This window comes from Nycticebus coucang, chromosome 2 (genome assembly GCF_027406575.1).
Source record: "Nycticebus coucang isolate mNycCou1 chromosome 2, mNycCou1.pri, whole genome shotgun sequence".
In the NCBI taxonomy this organism is placed as follows: Eukaryota; Metazoa; Chordata; class Mammalia; order Primates; family Lorisidae; genus Nycticebus; species Nycticebus coucang.
In genome coordinates, this window is record NC_069781.1 from 112,489,145 (window position 1) to 112,514,724 (window position 25,580).

Consider the following 25,580-nt stretch of genomic DNA (forward strand, 5'->3'; position numbering starts at 1 on the left):
GCAGGCCTTTGAGGACTCTGTGGTTTGTGGCCATCTGTGGCTTCCTCTTAAGCTAGGTCTACCTGATAGCCACATTTCTGGGAATTCTTAAGAATTTTTTGAGCTCTGAGGTTTGTTTCTTATTTTTGAGTACAGTTTAGACTAATTTGATTTTAAAGACATTTTCTACCATTCTAGGGGACTGTGAGTGGGCAGGAGAGTGCACAGCATTTCCTCATGAAAACCAAGTGTCATCCTGTAATTTTACTTTTTTTCTTTGTTTCTTAGTGGGTTTGGAATTGCTTATGGCACTGCTTTTATTTCCAAGGAGTCACATTTTAAACACTGTCCTAATTATAAGGCAAAATGAAACAAAGTTAAGAGAGTTCTAGTGATGATGTCCATGGGAGACAGTCACCATGAGAGCTGACGTTCAGCGCTGCTTGCTTCTGCCCTGCTTCCAGAGACACAAACGTCTTCCTTTAAAACCTGTCTTGCGGCCCTGTGTGGTGGCTCACACCTGTAATCCTAGCAACAGTTTTCTTATTTTCTTTCATTTCCTGATTGCAAAATCTCCTATCTCCTCTGGAATGTTTGCTGGTGCGCCTCTTACCAAAAGCACAGCCCAGGTACAGAGGACAGTTATCTCTGTGTTTAGACATTATTTGTGTTGACACAACCCACCATTCCACTGGTTATTCATGCATAGCAAGCTTGAGGGAACAAAAGCTTTCTTTTAAAAGTAGTTATTTTACTGCTTCTCTCTCAGTTGTGAATTTGAATAGTCTTTTTTTTTTTTAAACATACAAAGTTGGGTTTACATTGTATCCCTATTATATTACATATTGCTTGATTCATTCCATCTGTTCTAGGCTGTCAAAGGCTTTTGGATCCTGACTCCCATCTGATATTTTAGCCCTCCTGCTCTACTTTATACATTCACAAAAGACAGGAGTCTGCCTCTGGGCCTCAGTCAGGTGCTGATAAAATACTGAAGAGAGAAGGCCAAGGGCTGAGCCTAGCAACACATTTCTCTCAGAGCCAGATCTCAGAGAGAAAAGTGGTCCTCGTGGCCATTAGGACAAAGTAGACGGTGGTGAGTGTGTTACTGGCGTTGCCTTCAGGAAAAACCACCACACTTGTTTTAATATGAAGATTTAGGAAATATAGCACACTAAAACTCAGGCTTTTATGCAAATCAAGCAATCAAAAAAACTGTGGCCGCTTAAAACGGGATGCTCCCATTGCTTGGCCTGCCTCCACTTTGCCTCGGTGCCAACATATGAGATGTGGGCAGGTAGTGAAGGCTGAGTCACTCTGCACCTGTCTTGGACTACCCAAGTCCTTTACCCTCTTCTAGATGGACAGTGCGGAAATTCAGGATTCTGGACAGGGCTCTGGGGAGGAGCAACCTCTGGCGGAAGCTGTGCCTAACGTCCACCCCACCCATCCCAGAGGTGGACGCAGATGGCAGGTAAGTGTTGCAACAGAAGTGCTCCTGGGCTGTGTTTATCCATACTTGCTTCTACAGAGCAACTGAGGATCTCATACAAGTTTACTTAGGAAGATGCTTTTTTCTGGACTTTTAGGTTATAATTTCTAAACCAATACCTGAAGATACAGAGCTATTATTCATAGTCATCATTAGCAAATCTTTAAAAAAGGGTCATTCTATGTATGTTGGTGTGTGGGAACTAATGTGTTTTTTTTTTTTTTTTGAATTTTGGAAACTACATAAAAAGAGTAGTTTCTTTGTTACACTCTAGAACTGTTAAGACTTAAAATAACATAAAAATGCCTCCATCCTTAGTCTTTATCCACTCTTAAAATAGCCTTGCATCTAAAAAGTGGGTCAATGACTCAACTACCCACCTCGATGTGTCACACTTAAGACAGATGACTAAAGAGAGGCTGTTACCAGACTTGGATTTTTCCACTTAAAAAATTAATCTTAAGAAAACATAAAGAAAAATACAAATTGAAGAGTAATTCAGCAAAGTAGTCTCAAATGCAAGAAACTTCAGTTATTTTCATCTCTCTCTTTAGGAGGCTTTTAAACCTAAATTTGTCTGCAAAAACAAATGATTTGTTGAACTTATACTTCAGTTTTCCCTTACTCTAGGGAAAAAAATTCCCCTACATAAGTAAAATATAGAATGCCGTAACACCTATTTTTTGCAGTTTAAATCCCACCCCCAATAAATCAAGTGCAATGGAGCAGAAGCTCTGTGTTTGTCACCAATCTTTTATTGAAACTGGTAACTTACACACTTTATAACAGAACAACAAAAATAATGTTCACTATATACAGCCTTTGTATGGACTATTTGACTATACACAAGGCAGAGTGATAACACAAGCTAATCTTCATCAATTTGTGCACAAAAGGACACCAAACAGACACCATGTGCACATAACAGTGAAATGACATCACAGGTCCAGTGAAAATTCAGCATAATACAAAATGTACTGATCTATTGCAAATGCCATCTTTCTAAATGCCCAGCTCCTGCTCAGTAGTGATTTACGCAGAGTCTGATGCAGAGATTGGCTGTGTGGCCATAAGTCTGTTGAGTGAGACCACCTCTGCAGATAAGTTTGCTATGCCCTGCTTCAAATACAGATTCTCTGGGTCAGAAACTCTGTAGCCACTGTCTTTAATTTCAACAACTCCAGTTTTGAAACTACTCTGAGTTTTTCCACTCAGCTCTTTTTGATGCCAGTGCTCCGATTTGAGAGCCCAATCTTGAATGTTAGTCACCTGCACTGAGAAAGGAGTCAGAGAAGAATGTACCATATTTGGGCCACTATGCTTTTCCAGTTCGAAATGTCTCTTAGATGACATGTCAATAGGGGAGGAGAGTTTTTGCGTGGCATCAAACTCATTATCAAAGGCTTCTACTTTGATCTGCATGGCTTTGGCTTTGATTCGAAGTTTGTGTGGCAAGGCAGAGGAATTCACTTCTGGGACTTTAACCACCGTTGGGTGCACGTGTTTACGGTCGACTGGAGAATGGAGAGGGCCCTTGGGCACCTGCTGCTCATCTTCTCCATCAGATGACTTTCCCACAACACCGTCATCGGTTTCTGACGTTCTTGGAGAGTTGCTGGAGGAACGGTTGACTTGCAGCAGAGGGGGAGAATGTGAGTAGCCAGAAAAGGAATTCCCCATGTAGTTCTGATAGATGGACGCTGTGTAGGCGCCTCGGTCATCTCTGGGCTCCCTGGTGTAGCCCTCTAGTTCCGCCGGCTCTTGCTTGATGACTTGGAACTTGCTTTCAGGACTCCTGCAGCTTGCCTGCACGGGACTCTCCTGGGTGTGTTCTACTGAGGACACTTCTGAAACATCGGACAGAGAGCTTTGTGGAGAGTGTTTAATGACAGAAATGCAACTACTCGCCACCATCGAGGGTTCGTGATCATCCACAAAGGAGCTCATGTTGGATTTGGAAGTCTGATAGTCTTGGAAGTACACAGCTGTGGAATTACTGAGTTTCTGAATCTCTTGAGCATATGCTGTGGAGCTAATTAAACCAAACTTTAATTTTAGTGAGAGCAGTTCAGCCTTCAAAGTGGCATTTTCTTCTCCCAGTGCAATTAGTTTGTTCTCCAAAACCAGGTCATTCAGTCTCCGCTTCTCACGAGATCTTTTGGCAGCTTCATTATTTTTCCGCCTTTTTTCCCAATACATAGCATCTTTCTTTTCATCGGGGATGAATTCCCGTTTCCTCCGACATGCAGAAGATTTGTTTTTCCCCATATTTCCTTCACTCAGAAGTAGCTCTTCACCAGTAGTCAAGTCCTCAGACACTTCAGTTAAAGCGGAACTAAGTACCATCATCTTGTCCACGTTGCTACTAGTGTCGAGAGATGCCTGCTCCTTTTTGATGGTCTGCATTTTTCTCAGCTGCATCAGAAACCACCTTACCCTGTGGTATCGGAGAACAAGTTATTTTCCCAGTATTCTCAAACTCTTCAGAAACCGTGGCTTAAAATCCATCAATATTCTTTCTTTTGTTCTCCTGTCCAGGATAAATCTGTCTGGCTCCTCTTACTGAATGGAGTAGGGTCTTCTTGGTTATCTGCAATACAAGAAAAGAAACAGTTACCCATGTGATAAATGTTTACTGCCAATTATGTAGTAATTGGAAATGTGTGAAGCATTTAGGGCACAGAGCCACAAATGAGGCATGGTTCTTCCTTTCAGGGTTTGCATTCTCAAAAAGGAGATAAGTGCCCAGTATCTATACGATGAAGCTATAAAGGACAAATCCCCAGTCAGCCTGTCAGCAAGGGACCACATGGCCCTGGAGAGAGAGAAAAAAGAAATAGAAAAAGGCTGTTTAATAAGGAGATACGGAGAAATGGCCAGGCGTGGGCCACTACAGGAAGGAAATGACAGATTGCCTCTGGTCGGTAAGTCTCTAAACACTACTTACATATTGTGATGCTTCCTCACAATTTTAGATAACATTTATATCCCTGCCAAGCAAACATGCTCACCTCTTAAAAGGAACTTTACAAAGTAAATGCCTTTAACATCAGTGAACATGTTCTGTGATCCTATATGGAATAAAATATAAATAGAGATCATTTTTTTCACAAAGACCAAAGTAAAGCCTCTTTAACAACTGATTTTTTTGGTTTTAATCTGCACTTTAAGGCAGACAGAAACCTGCCCATCACATCTCTGACTGCTTGGTGGGCTAACATTCGACCAAATGTCTACCAGATGATTCACAACAACTGGATAAAAAGGATTCCCCTCAATAAAGCCATCTCTTTGGAAGCATCTCAGCTTAAGAGATTAAAAATGTTCTTTTTTCTGATTCCTTCAAATGGATCTATCAAAACATTCAAGATTGAGCCTTCAAAACACATTTTGGGGGGTTCTGAAAATCTATCACAACAGACTTCAGTTTCATAGTAGCTTTGAACTAAAATAAACAGTAACTATTCAAAGGGAATTTTTTTTAAGGTACAGTGCATTCTTGAAACTTAAAATTATTTTAAGCTAAGAGAATGTAATTATGGAAATAATTTTTTTCCAGTTTCACTAATTAGTTTCAAGTAAAAAGAACTCAAAAACAGAAGCATCAATTAGCTTCCTCTTCTACTGATGAAATGTGTATAGATTTGGCCTGACAGTTGCCTTGACACAAAAGAATAAATGCATATTACGTTCCACTAACAATCTTTTCATGGTGGTTTTTGGACCTAAACTTGTGTTTTTAGACACTGATTCTCCACTAATTTTCCAGTTGGTAATACTTTTCAAAAACAGAGGTGGTACAACTGTTCATTCAGCACTTCCTCTATACGGTAGCACTCTCTCCTGCCATATTAAAAACCATAATCATTTTTACTTTACATCACTATTTCCTTCCTAGGCATAGTTTTATAATGACTAATGAAATTAAGTTTAATTTTATCAATTGGAAAATACTGCCAGCTTCTTTTGTCTTTTCCAGAAGGAATGGAAGGAATGATGTAATAATTTCAGGAACATAAAGAGTAAGGTTTCACGCCATGTTTTTGTTCATTAAACTGAGCCAACACAGTTAAGGGAACAGCTGGTCACAACTCAGAAAAATGTGTGATTATTAATCCCAAGTTTGTTTGCTTTTTGATAATGAAACTTTAATGGGAAACGAAGGCAAGGAGTGACAGTTGGCAGTGATGTCGTACAAAAGGAATCTTCCTATTTATCACTAAGCAAAAAAAGACTCGTCTCTATGATTTCCATTTAGGTTTTCTCTTCTAACATGAAAACCCACTTTTCTCTACATATTGAATGGACCCTTTCCTCCTGTTAAAGTTTGTATTCTGCTACCCAGTGAGGTCCTCCCCCCTTAAGTAAAATGAGGGGGGCAACGAGGGAAAAGATAAAAGACAATGCCTTGATCTTTCCCAAGATGCCTCCAAATCTCCACTCTATTTTTCAACTTTCAGTTTTTACACAGCATTTGGTTCCTTGCAAAGTATTATTCTGGTTATTTTCTTCCCTTTACAATTTTTCTCTCCCATGCATTACCTTATTTGTCCCTTTGTTAGAAAAAAAAAATCAGATTCCTTTTACATTTCCCCTCACTGACCAGTTCTCATAGTAATGCTTTTGAAATGCCCCATTGTTCTGTTCTAGTTGTTTTTCCTAAACTCTGAAATGATTCCTTTACCCATTGAGTAGAATTGGGCTGTCTCCAGGCTCCAGGCCCAGAGGTGTGCACCGCGGGCATGTTTCTGCTGTGGGGGAGGCAGGTAGCCATCACCACACCACACAGAAACATCAGTCCTACCTCCACTTAAGGCAGAGTGCCCATTAGTCTTAAATTTCTTTAGCCCTTTCTTCTAGGTGTCTAAGTACTACTTGTCCACTTTGTCATCTCTACAACTACAGAAAAATTTATTTGTTCTTAATCTCCTTCCTGTATAAATCTGTGATTCTTCTCTCATCTGCACGTTCATTGTTTCTTCTACAACTCAACTGGCAAATCACCACGTTCTACCCTAGGATATTTTCTGTAATATTTATCATATAATCTTGCAGTGTCGACAAGAGTTTATCAGCTCTGTGGATGACGCAGAGAGAGGTGCTGATCTCATGGAGTGAGTGTCTTCCTACATGTTTGTATTCTGTACCCAACCAGACTGAAATTACTTCAGGAAGGAGATGAAAATATAGTTGGGGTCTTCTAGCAACAAACCAAAGATATCAGGTGCTCAGTGTTTGATTGATAGTCATCCATTTACCTGTTATAATAATAAGTTTTATAACCAGAAAATATTTCTGATGCTTTCTTTTTTTTTTTTTTTTTGTAGAGACAGAGTCTCACTTTATGGCCCTCGGTAGAGTGCCATGGCATCACACAGCTCACAGCAATCTCCAACTCCTGGGCTTAAGCGATTCTCTTGCCTCAGCCTCCCGAGTAGCTGGGACTACTGGGCAGCGCCTGTGGCTCAGTTGGTAGGGCACTGGCCCCATATACCGAGGGTGGCGGGTTCAAACCTCAGCCCGGCCGAACTGCAAAAAAATAGCCTGATGCTTTCTTTTTAATCTAATGTTATTGTGTGAATTCTAAAAAAAGGCACTTTACTTACTAATTAATTGGTTTACTCAACATATATGGAGCACCTATTGTGTACCGAGTACTGAGCCTGATGGGGGTGGGGGGCACCTGATGAGGGAGGAGGAAACCAGGCTCCCGGGACTCCAGGCCTTGACAGTGGGGGCTGCATGCAAGCACTGAGCATGCGCACAGGGCTCCAGACGCCGGCAGCACAGGGTTTCTGGCAGCTTGGTTTACGTATGGAGGCAGCAACAACAAAAACCGCCACTTACTGAACATTTGTTGTACAACGGGCACTGGTGGTCTGACCTGCTTTATTCCACTAACCCTCACAATGACCGTTTTGGGATGAGAAAACGAAGGCTCACAGAGGTTACTTGCGGGAGTCCCAAGCTAGGCAGTGGAGCGCTCAGATTCCAGCCAAGGCCCCTTTCCTGCACCAGCATGGAATCGCCATCTAGAACTTCCCTCCACCTTTCTCAGAGTTGTTTCATACCTCATTTGATGAACTGAGAAAACATTTTTTTAATTTTCATGTCTCTGCTAAATTTTAATCTCCTGGCAATCCTGTTTAGGTCAAAATAAATAGAGGAAAAGAAATATGGTAGTTGTGAACATTGTTACCTCTAACTTTTTTTTTTAAACAAAACTCGAAGTGTGTCCGTTTTCCACACAGGGAGGACAGGGCCTCTCTGACTCTCCCATTTTGCAGATGAACCAGCTAAGAAAGACGTCAAGGCTGTCTTTCCCAAGGTAATGCAATAGTGAAAGGCAGTCAGGCTGGGGGCTCTACTTCCATCCCTCAACAATGGACTTAAACTAAGGCAAACGGAAAGCAGCTCACCGTGTCCTCTAAACACGTCAGTACTTACACTAAACTAACAACTGCATTTCAAATCCCGATGTTTTCCCCTATGATTAATTTAACAATTACTTCACCTCTGTGTCATCTTTTCAAATCAACATTTAATGCTGTGGTACATTAGTCACTGCCCAAGTTTCTTTTTGGGTAAATAACAGACACTACATGCCAATTCTATGATGCTAGTGTATTCAGCATGATTAACTTCATTATCCCCATTAAATAATATGACTGTTTCTTAAAAACACAAATAAAAAAAAATTTAGGCCCAGGCGTCATCACATGCTGGTTGACATATTTTTCATATCTAGTGTGAAGGTGCCATCACCAATTAATGTTTTTCTTACACTCTCTCTCTAAACAAGAGTTATATTTCATAAGTCCAGACTTTTAAAATTTAAGTCAGATGACTTAAATATTATTTTTAATTAAGAATAAGATTTGATTTAGAAAATTCTCTAAAAGAATACAACTTCACAACATGAATTCTAGACCAACCTTATCTTTGAGGAGTTATCTCATTACTTACATGCACAAAGATACACCTTTATCTTTTCTGGTCTCTACCTGAGCTCTCAAAAATTATGTTTGACAATTCAAATTCTTTACAAAAAAAAAAAGAAAAGAATAAAAATGCTTTGTTTCAAACATCTAAGATCTTACTAATAGTTTAGACATTAAAATCTACTATGAGAAAATTGTGTTATTAATTATCTCTTTAAAGGGCAAGTTTTACTGCAAAATGCTTCTGTTTATATTTTGATTTGAAAAAATTTTATAGAAATATCTCATTTTCTCTCTATACTCTGAAGGTACTGTTTACTTCCTCAGATGTATAGTATAGATAACATTAAAGAAAAAATAGCTTTCAAGATAAACCTAAGTTAAGTAAAACCATAAACCATCTCTCCAGGAAGAAGGCTTGTTTTTGAGGTAAGTGCCATTTTTCATGAAAAAAATAATCAATTCCCAGCTTTTTATATTTTTAAACTATTAATATTAGCTAGCAAAATGTTAACCTATGTTTTCTTTCTGTGGGTAAAATCCATGATGTTTGCATCAGTGAAATGCTTCTCTTCTTTTCATAGATAAGGAAAAAAGATCGAGTATTTAAAAGCAGAGACAAAATAAGAAAATAATCCATTTTACGGCCAAGGGAGTATGGGGGATAAAAAACTCAGTTAGAAAACACTGAGGTTGTAGTAGAATTTTCTGATCCTGTTGAAAATGAAAAGGCTTTTTAAATTAAGAAAACTATATTAGACATTTGTAAGTACTAAGTGCTTCACATTAATAACATAATTTTGTCTCCAGTAAGCAGCTAACCCTAAAGTTAGAGAGAAATGTTACTTGATCAAGACAGGGAATGCACACACATAAACAGACTCCAGACTTTGCCAGAATCTATCCTATTATAGCAGCAAATTGACCTACTTTTTCTATTTGGGTGCATCTGTAAATAAACCGGATGGAGTTTATGATAAATGAAAATATTTTGACAAAGGACTAGTTGAAAATTAGAGTTAAACTTAACAGGATACCAACATTGCATTTTATGATAGCATCAATGTAATTTAATTGAAATATGAAATAGTATAATGACATTCTTTTATAAGAGGCCAGGGTTTGTAACCTAATGCACAATGAAAATATTCTGAAGACTTCACAGGGTGAGTCTGTGAGATACTAGCACAACCAAACAATTGCATGGTTTGAGAAATAAAGATAGCTCTCACTAACGAGGGAGCGTAGCTAAGGGGTGGGGGTGGGGAGAAGAGCAGTAATGCATTTAAAAAAAATCTACAGAAACTTCAAAATGGGGACCATTAATGTCCTTGATTTTTGAAAAGATAATTGATCAGTCTAGCAACTAATCTGAAATCTTAAGGGACGCCAACAATCACAAAGAAGGATTGCAAGAAATTCTGCAATGGATAAGTAATACATGTAACATGGTGTAATGATGACAAAAATGGCATGGCTTGGGGACTGGGAGGGCAGTATGGTGGAGAAAGTCCTTGAATGTTTTTAATGATACTGTAGAATCACCCCAACTCTCCTCAGTTTGGCTTTGTAATTTCTTCTTCCACTTCCCAGTCAGTGGGTGATTGTAAATGTCATTTACTTTACTGTGTACCTTATGAATAGAGTGGATTGTAAAAAAAGGGGGGGAAGGCTTATTTTAAGTGTTTATTTGAAGACTACTAACAGTTTAAGACCCTCTTAATTATCAATCTTAATTAATAAAAGACACCATGTTCTGATAACTAAAAGGCTTATCAAAATCATTCTGATTCCAAACCAACTGAGTTCTCAAAGCAGAGATTATTAACAAATGGCATCCAGTAAATCCCCACTAAACTTTCTTATCATAAAAACAAGCTTATGCTCTCTAATTAAAACCATATGAGAAACAGTTTTTTTTAACTACAAGAAAGTTACTTGTAAGAAATTTGAGAGCTAATTGGAGGTGGTGGTAATACAAATTCATTTTGAAACTGAAAAATTCTTATGTAATGTCCGTGATCAAAGGTTAATGTCTTTCGACATTCTCATAACAAGTCCAATCTGAAAAAAAATCAACTCGATATAATTTAGAAAAAAATAACAGGATACCAAACAATGTATTAACCCTGTGAAATACAGCCATACCTTACAAAAACAAGAAATGAATATTAAAGGAAATTTCAATGACATTGTTTCTTTCACATTTTGAATACAATCCCAAGAGTGCTCTCATTCCTCAATACAAATTAAAAATAAACAACTTTAACAGCATCAATACCATCTTGATTACAATGGAAATAATGAAGCTTCATGTATGAGTTTAACTTGGGCAAAAATAAAGCTTAGGCAATATGACTGCACCTTTTCCATTCCCTGCTGCAATCACATTTGCATCTCGGAATTGACTCTAATGACCAAGGCAAGGTCAACTAGAAAAATCCACTCAGCTAGTGAGTCAGACCCATTGCTCAATATGTGAAAGGGCTCTCACAAAGGGCTTTAATTTTCAAGCTGTTGCATCACAGTGATGTTATAATTGCACTTCACAAAGATAAGCCTTTAACACAGAAGAGGAAATTGTTTCAAAAACTACAGTGAATGTGAGAACACATTTTGGTTAGGTGTAACTTTCCCCATCTTCTTTTCAGGCTAATCAATTTCTCGGAACTCTCATATGCTACCATGTAAAATGAAGATGGTTACAAAAGCCCTCAACACTGTGCCTGGCCCACACGGAGTAAGTGTGGTCAACACTAGCTCTTCACATCTTTTCTGAAGAATGACCAGAATCAAGGCAAGGATGACTGCCATCTGCCACTTCATGATTCTTAGTAAACCAAATGAAATTTCTTCTGTCAGTCAAAGGGATTAAAAACAGTTTTACAGGGTTTGGCTGTAGTTTGGGGGCTACATACATTCCTCTAAGAGAGTTCATCTGTGGGGTCTGGCTAGCCGCTGTGATCTTAGACCACAAAATTCTAGGTGATCATTCAGGCTGAAGAAAACAAGTCACAGAAAGTTTGAAGGAAATGGAAAATGTTGAGCCATCCACACGTGTTACCTCATTCCTGCTATCAGCCCCTCATCTCTCTGCTCCTTCAAACAGTTCCCCAAAACATCAACCCAATGATTTGGGAAGTTTGAAGTTCTGCAATCCTACTGTCAAGAATTCCTTTCAAACTGAAATTAACACTGAATGTATAGGCAAACAGTTTTCAGAAAAAAATAGTCATTATTAGAACAAAAAAGGATCAAGAAAGATCTTTATAGCCTTAATTCCAGTATCAACCCTTACTATTACTGCACAGAGTTTTTAGGCATTGAAAAATGAAGGTGAGGGAGGGGCCTGTGGCTTAGTGAGGGGGGCCCTGGCCCCACATACTGAGGGTGCCGGGTTTGAACCCGACTCCAGCCAAACTGTAACAAAAAATAGCCCGGCGTTGTGGCGGGTGCCTGTAGTTCCAGCAACTTGGGAGGCTGAGACAAGAGAATCGCTTAAGCCCAGGACCTGGAGGTTGCTGTGAGCTGTGATACCACAGCACTCTACCAAGGGAGACAAAGTGAGACTCTGTCTCTAAAATGAAAGAAAAAAGAAAAAAGAAAGAAAGAAAAATGAAGGTGAATATACACGTTATGTACACCTAAAATTATCATTCCTGGCCAATTATACAAGCAAGCATTTCCTGACCTTCTCACAACTGCTCAGCTCAACAAGTTTTATTCATAACCTCAGTTTACCCTGGAGGCTGATGGAAATCAGGCCAAAAGAGGAGGATCACAGCTGGGGCCTGGGACCCAGGGTTATCGTGAGCTCTCTGCACCTCACCAAAGCCGGTCTCTAATCTTTGAAGGCAGGCCAAAAGAGAAGGCAACTGATGAGGGGACAGGGCTGCGGGATGAGCTGCCCCAGGAGCCAGCTTTCCTGTTTTCAACAAAGAGCAGACTGCATTGGTGCTTTCAGAGACGTCTTCCTGAATTCATTGTGAATTACTGCATGAGCACAATCCTGAGGTCTTTATGCTAAGGTGAAAGTAATGTAGTCTTACAGCAGCGTCTATGTGGGCATTTTAATTTTATTTTGAACTCTGGAGATAGGAGTTCTCTCTATGTTAGCTTTGAACCACATAAGCAGGTTAAAAAAGAAAATATCGGCTCTACTAGCCAAAGTCAAGCTGAGACCTTCATTTTTAATCACCGGAGCGCTCCTACCCCTAATTTTTGTGGTCTGTGGACATTTGGAGGTTTATCTTAAGGTCTATTTCACTTCTCCAATGTAGAAGCGTTTGACTCAGAAATACAATGAGGACTCCTCGAACAAAGGTGTCTGCCGGTTTCAGAGCCTCCCGGTGCAAAGGCATGGAAGTCAGGCCCTGGCTTTGCCCCATCCGAGGGCGGCCGCCGTGACGCGAGCTCTCTGGGCCTCCCGGACTGACCCTCTCCGCCAGTGCCTGCGCCCGGGTCCCTCAGCCGCCAGTCGCCCGCGGCCCGGGCGAACCTACTGGGCACCCGCCAGCCCAGGGCCCCCGGCCGGTCCCCAGGGCCCAGGCTACGCGGCCGCGCCCCCACGCGGCGCCTCCCCAAGACCCTCCTCCCTCCGGGTGGGCGGCGCAGCGGGGCCTCGGCGCCGCGAGGACCCCCCGCGCCAGAACAAAGGAATGTGGGGAGGAGGTGGGGAGGAGCGCAGGCCACGGAGCAGCCCGTGTCTAACCGTCGCCCAGAGGCGTTTCTCAGTTCCAGCGGGAGGTCCCCGCCCGCCACCCTAAGACCCACCCCCAGCCCCGCGGTCTCAGCCTTGGCTTCCTGAAGCCCCCACGGGTCTGTAGGAGAGAGGGGCGCGCTCGGAGTCGCACGACGCGCCACTGGAGGTCGCGCTCGGAAGGTGGCGCCACGCGGCCTCCTACAGGCGGGGGACTCCCACTCAAGCTCGCAAAGTAGGTTAGGTTCTGCTGCTGGGGGCCCAGAGCAACACTAGCTTCTGGGAAAGGGATTACGGTTATTTGGGGGCAATATACTGTGTTCCAAGATGATGCTCTCTAATACGTTCCCACGCCGCCACCCAAAAAAACCTGCACTTTATTTAAATGTTACGTTAGGGGGAAAAAAATCCCTTCTTATACATATCATCATATACATACATTCCTATGTAATTATCCTATGTAATAGTCCAGAAAATTTAGTATCTGGGCAAATTACATGTTCGTGTATCTTCACATGAGTAAAACTAGGGTATCCAAACAAAAATACAATCTACTAACCTATATCTGTTTCCCATAAATCTAGTCTGGGGAAAATACGACGTGAAATAAATACTTCTGACCTCATTTGTTGTTATTTACAAAAACCAAGAACAGAAGATGACACTTGGCCGTTCCCTGCTGTTCTCAGAGGACAGCAGTTTCCTAAAGTGTCCTTAAAAAAGATAAATGGGAGTCAGCGTCCAGCAAATCACCGGGCGCTGTGAAATGCCTTCCTAAAAATACAATCTTATCAAAGGTCTCCGAAGGCGTGGAGTTAAAACTACAGCAAATGGCCTTGAACTTGTATTTGCACACAGCCCTGAAGAAAACACCAGAAATAGCACTGCCAGGCCACAATTGTTAAAATGTGATAGTTCTAAATTTAGAAGAACGCACATTTCATTTAGGGCAAAAGACACATTCGGCAGCATGAGCAAACTCAATGCTTACCCGGTTGTCTACTTTCCTGTTTAAAATATCTTTAAGTGGGGGAAAAACAGTTACAGTGACATTCTTAAAGGCTGAGAGTGTCCTACTTTCTTTGTAGCAAGATTATAAAATCACGTAATTACCTCCCTCTCTCTACGTTCACTGCCAGCAAATTCGGCAGTTACATAATGCAACATTTCCAGGAAACTATTATGTGATCTGTCTTGTCGTGTCTGAAAAAGCAATGACAATAAGGTGAGAAAAAGGGCTGATCAAATGGCATGCATTAAAATTAGGAAGGTGGGGAGGCACACGTCACAATGGTTCGTCCCAGATTCAAAAATAACAGTTCAGAACACTGAAAGGGCGAACCCCAGTAGTACCCAACATCAGAATGTACCCAAGATCAGAATTCTGGCCGAGGCATTCTTCCTTTTACGTTTTGCAGGATCGTTTTAAAACATGTTTATTTGGGACGTAACGTAGATGTAAATAAGTATCTAATATCCAAGGCTGCGCTAAAATTAACGAATCATCGCACACACGCGCGCATATTCCCACATCAGCCTGTAATCCCTGCCAACATTTCACCGCCGGCAGATTATGCAATGTATGAAAGGACAAATCCCACAACCTTCCTGAGGGCTTGTAAAATACGCTGACGACAAACAGGGTGGAAAACGTCTGTGCAGACACAGCCTCTGACACAAACAAACGCCGCGCAGGCATTCTCCGAATGCTGTCACTGTTCACGCTACCAACCCTCTTTCTCAATAAGCAAATCAAGACTATGCCCCATTACTCAACCCTCTCTTCTCCCCGCACGTCGCCAGCCCGGGAGAAGGGACGAGAAAGGAGAGGCAGGAAAGAGCATCTTCCTGCTCGGAGAGGGCTCAGTCTCTGCTCAGCCTCCCCGGCGCTCTTCTCTACCAAAACATCAATTTTCCTGAAATCAGGAGACATTATGCAACAGTGGCGGGGGGAGAGCGCAAACCAGCCAGGACTACGTGCCGGCGCTAGGGCGCTGCAATCAAAGCAACCACCTAAAGGTGGCGAGTCCCATCCTGACAAGGCAGCAAAAGTTTATGTAATGAATGCCCCGCGCACACTCGTCGCCGCCCGCGAGTTCCGCGCGCAGCCCGGCCCCGCACGCAGCCTGGCCCGCACCCCTCGCCCGCCCGCCGAGCGTCTAGGGAGCGGGCGCGGGGCCCCCGGCCGGCGGTGGGCGGAGCGCTTACCGTGTTCCTGCTCTCGGGCCGGCGAGGAAAGAAAGGGGTGGCCGGAGCCGGGCCGGCGGAGCTCGGGGCTCGGGCCGGGCCTGAGGGGCCTTGGAGGCGGCGGGCAGCGGGCGGCGGCGAGGGCGCGGCGCGGGAGGCTAGCAGGCGCGCCGGGTCCGCGGGCGCCGTGGCCGCGCCGAGAGATGTGTGTTAGTAGGTCAGTTCCGAGCGCCGCGCTACGTCGCCGCCCGCCAGCCCTGCGTGACTGGCGGCCGCGGCCCCAATCGCCGCGCCCGCACCCGCCCCCTGCCCGCCGCCAATGGCCGCGGCCGGCAGGGGCGGGCTCTCCGCGGCCCCGCCCTCCAGCCCCGCCCCCAGCTCCCCCTTCACGGAGGCGCCAATACCAGCTCGCGTCCCTCCCTAGTCGCGGCCGGCTCCGCAGCCCAAGCGTCCGCAGGAGCCGAAGCCCCGTGCTCCGGGCGCCGGGTTGCGCAACGGCCGTAGAGCCTGGAGAGGAGTCCGGGACCCCCAGTCTCGCCGTTTCGTCTGCTCCTCGCCACCTTCACCCTCCTAGACGCCGGGGTGGCTCTGCACCTCGCGACCCTCGCCGGCAGAAGCCTTTTTTGTCTTCCCGACAGCTGCAGCCGGTGGGGCTACCTGCTGCGGACGGAGGAGAGGGTCTCGGGCTGCGGCTACCCGGGCGTGGCAGGGACCTCGGCCTCCCCTTCCCCGCTCACTCCCCAGAGGACCCCTCTACCTTGGGGTGGGCAGGTCGGAGGGCGGGGGTGGCGGCTGGCGAGTCGCAGATACTCGGGGCGTGCTGTGGTGGGGACCGGGCTGGGGCGGCCGGTCAGAGCGGCGCAGTGCAGCGCTGCGTAGGCAGCGAGTCAACTGCCCCGGCGCCTCTCCGGAGAGCCGCGACGGCCGGGAGCCGGGAGGGGACGCTCTGAGCAGAAACGCCGCCCCCTGCACAATTAGGGCAAGATGACGGCGGCGAAGTTGTTGCGTAACAGAGCTGGGAAACTAGGCTTGTGAGGTCCATCTGCACCCCCCTTCCCCGCCACGCGCGGGCGCGGCTTTTCTAGGAGAAGGTGGGGGACAGCGAGCCCGCCGTGCCCGGTTGGGACGACCGCTGGCGTTGGCTGCTGGAGCTTGAGGCGACCGCTCATGGTCTCTAACGGCGATCTTGAGCTAATAGCTGTTTAGTGTCATTTGTGCCCCTACTTGGATGCGGTAATCGTCCCCTCATTCCCGAGCTACGTCAGAGCTGTGAAGTAATGGGAGAGAGAGCACCTAAGCCGCGAGCTCCCTGAGTCATGGCGCTAGCGACTCAGCGAGGGGCACGTGGCGCACACACCCTGCGTTTACAGATAAGTGCATCGAGGGGCAGATAAATGCAGCCTTGGCCGAGGGAGCCCAGTTCTCGACAGTGACTCACAAACTTGCCCAAATAGGGAATGTGGCAGGTGGGAGGAGGGCCTCTTCCAGCCGAAACCCTCCTGCTCTGCTTGGACTGTGTGGGAGCCCGGCTGAGTGCCTCCAGACTTTCCACTTTTTTCTCCTTCCTTTTTTAAAAAACACATTTAAGGGAAGAGCAGCGTCGTACACTCAGATACCATCTTCACATCCCCAGTATCCACCATCAACAGAAAGTCTACTCACTGAGTTTCTTTTCTGCCTTTTCTAGTCTCACATTCCACAGTTGGTATCATAAGCAATCATGAGGAGTCACGTTTTAACAATATGTGTCATCTATGGTTGAGTTTTGGGAAAGCCTCCCAGGGCAATATTGCTCATCTGGTAAGGTACAGTCTTACAGACAGGGTGGTCCCCGGGACGCCTTCCCAGGTGCTGACCAATTCAGGAATCACATCCCCTCCTTACCTATTTGTTCTGAAGAGTTGGCTGCTTTCATGAAAAGGAATCCTGATTTTGGTTTATGATTTCCACTTTTCTCAAGTTTACTGATAGTTCCTTTTCCACAAACCTTCACAATGCCTATTTATAGTGTTGAAAACCTGTCTTAGACAAAATCCAAACCATATCCACAAATGGGTTACCTTTTCAGGATTAGAAATGCAGCTAGTTTCCAGAAATCCAGAGCTGCCCTGCATAATCTCCTGTTTCCTCCACAACATGTCCTCCACGTTGTTCTGCCGTTTGAAAAATTTCATGGAATTCCAAAACCATCCCAGAATGGTTAGTAAATGTTTTTATAAAAAAGACAAGTTGACCTTCAAGATAGGCAGATAACATTCCTGGAGTCACCCCAGGCAATGATAGCAGAGGAATTCTCTGAACCTGGAAACTTTGTTTTTTGTGTGTCGAGTTTTGGAACCTGATGCTCCTCTGATTACTTGGAATATTTTAGATTGTGCCTCTATCATCTTTGTTCGTCAGATTTTATTACCATCTAACTTGGAAATCAGAGGAAATGTGAAAGGTGTCTGTAATACCAGCTTAGAAAATAACTCTTTAGCTCCTCCTGGTGATCAGGGGACCAATAAACAATATGGTGAAGGATCTGTCCCCAGGACCCCGGTGGTGATATGTCCAATATTATACCCTATAATATGCACAGAGTAGGCAAGTATCTGGGGATTAACCTGAGTGAATGGAGCCTAGAACTTAAGATATTTGAAACAAATTAACCAGGGTAGAGAGGTTTGGGGAGGACATCAGCCTGTACCCAGAGAGCTGGGCTGGGAGGTTCTCAGGACTAGGATGAAGGGGTTCTGGTTTAGGTATGAAGTCAAAACTTTCTCAGCTGCCTGTCCAGCTCAGTGCTGCTGGAGAGGGGGGGGGCAATGGAGGAGGTGGCCAGGACAGGGATGAGAACTACTAACACAAGACAATCAACCACATTCTACTTGATTTTATTACATTGCCAACATGCTTTCTGATTAAGCAAATAAAAGAGCTATAATTTGAGGGCACGACAACTAAAATTGGCCTCCTGTTACTAAGACAGGAAGAACCCTACAGCTGCAGAATGTTTTGAGCTTGACGACCCCTAAGAGGCCATGTGCAACTGGACGTTTTTACGCTGGATCTTACCAGGGAGAGGTATGAAGGAATGCAGGTCAGTTGGGTGTGGGCGTGTCAAAAAGGGAGAAAGTGTCTATTTAAGGAGGCACTGTTCAGCTCTTGTTGATTGCTGCAGTCTTGGAACATACTTCCAGGGGACCATGGCTCCAATTTTTCAAAAGGAAGTTGACATTTTTTTCTTCTTTTAGTAAAATATCCTGATTTTCAGTGTTGGCAGCAATTCATAAAAAAGAAGCCCCAGGACTTACCCAGATGGAAGCTGGACAGGGAGTTCAGCAGAGTTGCCCCTAGAGAGGAAAGGCTCAGTGCTGAAGGGCAGGCTCCCCACCTGGCAGCCCAAGCTGGGCAGCTCCACTGTGTCCGCTTTGTGCATTAGGCTCCTGGATTTCTTTGAGGAAAAGTTTCAATAGCTAAAAACCCTTTGGTGACCCCTGACTGGTCTTGTCTTGTGTGGCTGCAGCCTCCATCAGGGCTCCTGTTTGCTGGGACTGTTTTCTTCCCACTGTACTCTGTTGATTGACCATCTCATGCCCTTTTGTGAAACTTCATGAACAGAAGCTTAGTTTCTAGGACTCCATAGGGTATGGGTTCGTTTCACTTTCAATTTGAGGCTTTAAAACATGAGCTAGCATGGCAGCAGTGGTGAGGTTCTCATCCCCCCCACACGCATCAGTATGTGCTTTATGCTGGGATTTTGGCTTTGACCTCATGAGTCATTGACTACTTAGGCAGAAACTTTTTGGAACGGCATTTCTTTCTTTCACTTGCGCACTTTCTTTTATTTTTGTGCTTCATGTCATTTCTCATCATTCAGCTGTCTCTACCCCTTCCTCTTTGCCTTTTCTTTTTATTCTTCTGCCTTTGTTGACCTTTATTTTTCTTTTGTATTTCTTTCTCTTGATTTACTCAATTCATTCTTAATTTTTTCCTTTAGCATTTTTCCAATCATTCAAATCCTTACTATTCCTTAGAATTCCTTTATTCTGCCAAGCCTCCACTTTTCTCTTCTCTCTTGACACCTACCCATCCAGCCACAACTTAGACGTTGTGAATTTTAAGAAATTTCCACTCTGTTTTCCAGCCTCTGTCAATTAGTCCCCAGCTTCTGCCATGTGGTTCTGTTAGCAGGAGTTCATTCAGCCTGCTTGGCCTTATTCTTCAGAAACTAGTTCTTGTGGGATATTGGGTAATAGAAGATGGTCAAATAACACTCTCCGTAGAAACTGTGGCTTAAAAGTATGAGAAGCCAAAATGTTTCCTATTAAACAGCTCTTGCTCAAGCTAAGAAAGAAATTAGATCTCTGCACCAACGACACGATTTCCTCAAACAAGCAGCTGATAGTCTAAATACATTTCAAAGCATTTCTAAAAGACCCAGGGAAATATCAGAAAGAGGTGATTTTGTAAAGAAAGAAAATGTTGGAAGAACACTACCACAAAAACTGAAACATCTCTTTAAATTCAGCCACCACAGATGGCACACATTTCTGTATGCATTTTTATTCATTCACATTAAATGGTATATGTAACTAAGGGTGCCAAAATAAAGGAGATTAACAAAAAACCGTGGGTGGGAAGCAGGAGAATACACTAAAATTGGTCAAGGCTTTGGAAGCAGCTAATTGTGTTTGTTGCAAAATCTTGGCGATGGAGCAAGCATTGTGGCAGCAGTGAGCTAACGATGGTGACATAGCTAGCAGGGTTACAAGTATGTAAGGTACAAAATTGTGAAATATGTTCTAACAAAAATCATTTTACTAAGAATAAGGGATAAGGGATGACACATCCTCATTGCAATCCAGCTCAAATCAATGGGATAAAGCTTATCTAAGCATTTCTGCCAAGCCCTGCATGGGGCAGTTTACTGAAAAGAGCCCTTTGCAACTCAGGAGATGGGACTATAGTGCATTCTGAACAGACTCACAAAGCATCATTTCACTTTTATTGTTTAAATAAATTTTTTTTTTTTTAAGACAGAGTCTCACTTTGTTGCTGTCAGTAGAGTGCTGTGACGTCACAGCTCACAGTAACCTCCAGCTCCTGGGCTTAGGCGATTCTCTTGCCTCAGCCTCCAGAGAAGCTGGGACTATAGGCACCCGCCATAGTGCCCAGCTATTTTTTTTGTTGTTGTTGTTGTTGCAGTTGTCATTGTTGTTTAGCTGGCCTGGGCCGGGTTTGAACCTGCCACCCTTGGTATATGGGGCATATACCCTACTCACTGAGCCACAGGTGCCACCAGATTGGTTAAATAATTTTTATTTCAAAATATTAGAGGGTACAGTGTTTTTGCTACATAGATGAAGCCAGGGCTTTTAGGGTGCCCATCACCAGAATAGTGTACGTTGTATCCAATAAGTAAGTTTTTATCCCTCGCCCCACTCCCACCCTCCCCTCTTAGTTTCCAGCGTCCTTTACACCACTTTATGACTGTGTATACCCATCATTTGGCTCTCGCTTATGAATGCAAACGTGGTATTTGTTTTTCTATTCCTGAGATACTTCACTTGGAAAATGGTCTCCAATTCCAACCAAGTTGCTACAAATGACATTATTTTGTTCCTTTTTATGGCTGAGTAGTATTCAATGTGTGTATGTGTGTGTGTGTGTGTGTGTGTGTATCATTTTCTTTATTCGCTAATCAGTTGATGGGCACTTAGGTTGATTCCATATCTTTGCAATTGTGCTCTGATATATATTCAGGTGCAGGTGGCTTTTTGATATAATGACTTCTTTTTCTTTGGGTAGATACCAGGATTGAATAGTGGGTTTACTTACAGTTCTCTGAGGAATCTCTATATTGTTGTCCTTAGTGATGGGACTAATTTGTAGTCCCATCAACAGTATGTGTGTGTAAGTGTTCCTTTTTCACTGCATCCATGCCAGTATCTTTTTTTTTCTTTTTTTTTTTTGAGACAGAGTCTCACTTTGTTGCCCTTCGTAGAGTGCTGTGGCATTATAGCTCACAGCAACCTCAGACTCTTAGGCCCAAGTAATTCTTTTGCCTCAGCCTCCTGAATAGCTGGGACTACAGGCACAAGTCACAATGTCTGGCTGTTTTTAGAGATGGAGTCTTGCTCTTGCTCAGGCTGATCTTGAACCGATGAGCTCAGGCAATTCACCCATCTTGACCTCCTAGGCTGCTAGGATTATAGGTGTGAGCCACCATGCCTGGCCCTAGGCCAAAATCTTTTTTTCTTTTTTAAAGTCTTTTAATAAATTTTTTTAAAATTAATTTTCAATAAATGTTTCTTGTTGAGACAGAGTCTCACTCTGTCGCTCAGGTTGGAGTGCCATGGCATCAGCCTAGCTCACAGCAACCTCAAACTCTTGGGCTTGAACAATTCTCTTGCCTCAGTCTCCCCAGTAGGGACTACAGGTATGGACCACCATGCCTGGCTAGTTTTTCTACTTTTAGTAGAAACAAGGAGGGGGTTTCTCACTCTTGCTCAGTCTGGTATTGAACTCCTGAGTTCAAGTGATCCTCCCACTTTAGTCTCCCAAAGTGCTAGGACTATAGGCCTGCACCATCATGTCCAGCCTGTATATCTTCTTTTGAAAACACCCTCTCCATGTCCTTTGCCCACTTGTTAATGGGGTTGTTTTATTCTTGCTGATTTGAGTTCATTGCAGATTCTGGGTATTAGTCCTTTGTCAGATATATAGTTTGCAAATATCTTCTCCCATTCTATAGGTAGTCTAGTTATCTTATTATTATTTCCCTTGCTGCATTTCACCTTTCTGAATGTTCCTTCTTCTAAGGCCTGAGGGAGTAAACCAGGCACTGAGCAGCATCCCTTCTAGCATTGAAACAGATGGCCCTTTGGGATGAGCCACAAGCACATAGTGCAGAAAGGGAACCTGTAAATTCACCATTTGTAGCAAAGCAGCTCCAGCTGACACTGATTCATTCATAACCTTCCCTTTGCCTAACTGTAACACATTCAATTGCGCAGTGACACTTAGAGAGAAAAGTTGTCTTCTGAAGGTGTGGTTTCCTTTAGCAAGCAAATAGAATGACTGTTAATCAGCTTGCTAAAGGCACTAAGAGGTCTGGATATTGGGTGCTTGACCACATTTCTGGTCTTCTGAAGAAGTTTCCATTTAGCAGACTCTGAGAAACTTATCAGAGGTGCTCAAGATTCAGCTTCTGCAATGTGTTCAGCTGCTGCTGTGTGATGAAGCTCTCAGGCAACATATGCAATGTTTGTGGAGGATGTTGCAAGGCCTTGTACTGTCAGGATGTCACAAGACAGACTTTCAGGTGGTCTCCAGGAGCTGTGGGCCACAGAGCATAGTAGTGTATACCCAGTACAGAAGCCTGGGTCTATGTCCCAACCCCTATTCTCATGAGCTCTGTGGCTGTGGGCAAGTTACTTCCCCATCTGCTCTCTGCCTTGGTTTCTCCTTTTGGCAACCATTTAGGATAGTGCCAATCTCAACACATTGTTCTGAGGATGAAGTTAGTAGCATCTACTAACTACTTAGAAAGTGCCTGAGACATGATTTCGGCCTCCGTTAGCTATTATTATCATTAACCCAATAAAAAAATCAATCCTGCATTGAGGAAACAGTATTGTCAACCAAAGACTTGTGTGTGTCCATATGCACATGAACGTGTGTGTACATTCATATTAATTTGGTGTGGATGATAAATTCTGTTATATCACCCAGCTCTCATTCAATTTGGCTGAACAAGTAAGTGCCTAAATCTACAAGCGAGAACACCAGAGGTGGAAAGGGATCAACTCTTCTATTTATGGAGCCTCTGCTGGGTTCTGAGGCATCCCTGGAAGAGCTGAGTGAGGTCCAGTGTCTAAACTATGAGCTTGTCCATTCTCTTCTTACACATTTACTGACCACTTACCAGGGGCCAGGAAGTGAGCCAGGCCTTAGAGGTTAATGGGAGGGTAGAAATGGTGGATTGAAAGCATAATGCAAATCACCTTCGTTATGTAATAACTGTCCCTCGAAAGACCAGAACATGTGCCAAGAGGGGGCCTGAGAAGGGCTGACCCACATCCCATGGAAGGGGGTAGAAAAACTTCCCAAAAGAGGTAGGATTTGACTAAAGTTTTTAAAGAAGTTGCACAGACAGGGGCCACTAATACAGAGGGTACCCAGTAGAAGGACCTGCTTAGCAAAGCCAGGGAGGCCAGTGATCACAGAAGCCTGGGGAGCAACAGGGCCAGCAAAAGGCTTAGTGGGAGCCCAGAGTGGGTGAAGTGGGAGCCGGGGGGAAGAGCATGCTGGGAAGGAGTAACAGGCCCAGGTCTAGGGCACCTGGTGTGGCCCAGCCAGGGAGGCTTGTGCTTTATTCAGGCAGGTGGGACTATAGCTAGTTCCAGGGAACATGTTCCACAAAATTGAAGCATTGTTTTAAATGTTTTTTTTTTTTTTGTAGAGACAGAGTCTCACTGTACTGCCCTCAGGTAGAGTGCCGTGGCCTCACACAGCTCACAGCAACCTCCAACTCCTGGGCTTAAGCGATTCTCCTGCCTCAGCCTCCCGAATAGCTGGGACTACAGGCGCCCGCCACAACACCCGGCTATTTTAAATGGTTTTTATACCAAATTTTACACGTTAAGAATCAGTGTAGGTGCCGGGCGCTGTGGCTCACTCTCGTAATCCTAGCACTCTGGGAGGCCGAGGTGGGTAGATTGCTTGGGGTTCGAGATTGGACTGAGTAAGAGTGAGACTCCTTCTGTTAATAAAAACAGAAAAATTTGCCAGAGTGTAGTGGCAAACATCTGTAGTCCCAGCTACTTGGGAGGCTGAGGCAAGGAGTTTGCTCAAGCCAAAGAGTTTGAGGTTTTCTGTGAGCTATGATGCCACAGCACTCAACCCAGGGCCAGGGCAACAGAGTGGGACTCTATCTCAAAAAAAAAAAAAAAAAAGTCAGTGTAGGGACGCAATTCCAAGTCTGAGCTCCAGAGCTAAGTGGCCCTCAGGCAAGTCACAAGAAATTTCTAAGCCTTAGTTTTCTCATCTGAGAAAGCACAAAAGAACTGTCCACAGGCTGTGCGTATGAACCAAGGGCTCCATGGTCACTGTGGACAAACACTGTTAAAGCACCACTGCATACACACCACCTTAGGGCCATTGCACACTGTGGAGGCATTTTATCCTCATGCCATTCCACGTAGGGTCCAAAGGGGTCAGGAGCACAGCACGAGCTCTGGGACACATGGGATCTGCTCTCCCTGCTGCGTATCCGGAGAGGGGAACCTGGTTAGAGAAGGTAAGGTGTGGAGTTGAGCTGGAACAGGTTAACCAGCGCTGAGACCAACTGTGCGTTTGGCCTCCGGGGAGCGTCCCTCCTGGGCATATGCTTCCTAGAGAGCCTTTTCTCCTGCTTGGGGCTGTGTCCTATTGCTGGATGTGTGCTGCCTAATAACCTGGGCCCCGTCTGACGTTCCCGTAATGCAGAAGTACATAACTAACCCCCTTCACAATAACGGCTGCAATGCAAGTTCCAGGGTGCCCCCTTCCTGGGTACCCTTGGCCTCATCCGTCTCAGGCCTGAGCTGCTTGCTACCTGGAGAGGCTCTGCCCTTGCCTTTGACACTTCTACTCAGCCGCCGGGAGCGTGGCTTTCCCGTGGCCGTCCTGCTGCACCACATCAGACCCACAGACCCTACTGATGGTCGGGCGGCTGTCATCACTCTGACACTTGGCTTCCCCCAAGACTGCCGAGGGGCAGGTGCACCACCCCAAGGTGCCAGGGGGTTGATGCTCCATGAGGTGAATTCTGAGCAGTGAGTGACAGAGGGTGGGGCGGGACCAGCGTTCAGCGTGGCATTCCCTGAGCAAGAGGCTGTGCTGTCCTGGGATGCGGCAGCCAGCCTGGCAGCACACCACCTCATCCTTATAAATGCACTTTTTCCATCTCTCTGCTCACCTTCTTTACCCTCACGCTTGCAGTTCTAAGATTACACCTCCCGAGAAAGCCACCGCATGGGAGTTTGGCTCAGGCACCCATTCTGGGAAATCCCGGCCCAGCCCAGTTCTCTTCCTCTTCCAGAAACTGTCAAAGCTGCCAAACTCAGCTATATTCCCACAAATAGGTTTCCTGATAACATGACCCTCCTTTAAAAAAAGTAGCAGAGAGAGACACTTTTTCAGTCTGACAGACAAATGCTTGCCCATTTATCTTGTCTTTCTCAGTATTATGAAAACTGCTTCCGACACATAAGAACCTCTGTATTCCAGTGCAATTGTTTAGTTTCTGGTCAGG

The 25,580-nt window shown here is 44.4% G+C and overlaps 1 protein-coding gene across 5 annotated transcripts; it reads right to left on the reverse strand.

The window, feature by feature from the left end:
* Nucleotides 1-2,204: 2,204 nt before the first annotated feature.
* NFIL3 (nuclear factor, interleukin 3 regulated) lies at nucleotides 2,205-17,491 on the reverse strand. 5 transcript variants are annotated; one of them, XM_053579036.1, is made up of 2 exons: nucleotides 17,359-17,491; nucleotides 2,205-4,061 (listed from the first exon to the last, which is right to left on the reverse strand). In XM_053579036.1, exon 2 carries the CDS (start codon nucleotides 3,890-3,892, stop codon nucleotides 2,504-2,506), a length of 1,389 nt encoding a protein of 462 aa, XP_053435011.1. In that variant the 5' UTR covers nucleotides 3,893-4,061; nucleotides 17,359-17,491; the 3' UTR covers nucleotides 2,205-2,503. The 5 variants fall into 5 exon arrangements, with proteins under 5 accessions (XP_053435011.1, XP_053435018.1, XP_053435014.1 ...); XM_053579043.1 differs by lacking the exon at nucleotides 17,359-17,491 and adding an exon at nucleotides 17,183-17,342; XM_053579039.1 differs by lacking the exon at nucleotides 17,359-17,491 and adding an exon at nucleotides 16,056-16,754.
* Between the last annotated feature and the right edge of the window lie 8,089 nt (nucleotides 17,492-25,580).

Excerpts from the sequence above, each read along its gene's own strand:
- NFIL3 (XM_053579036.1), bottom strand. The coding sequence starts at position 3,892 with ATGCAGCTGAGAAAAATGCAGACCATCAAAAAGGAGCAGGCATCTCTC.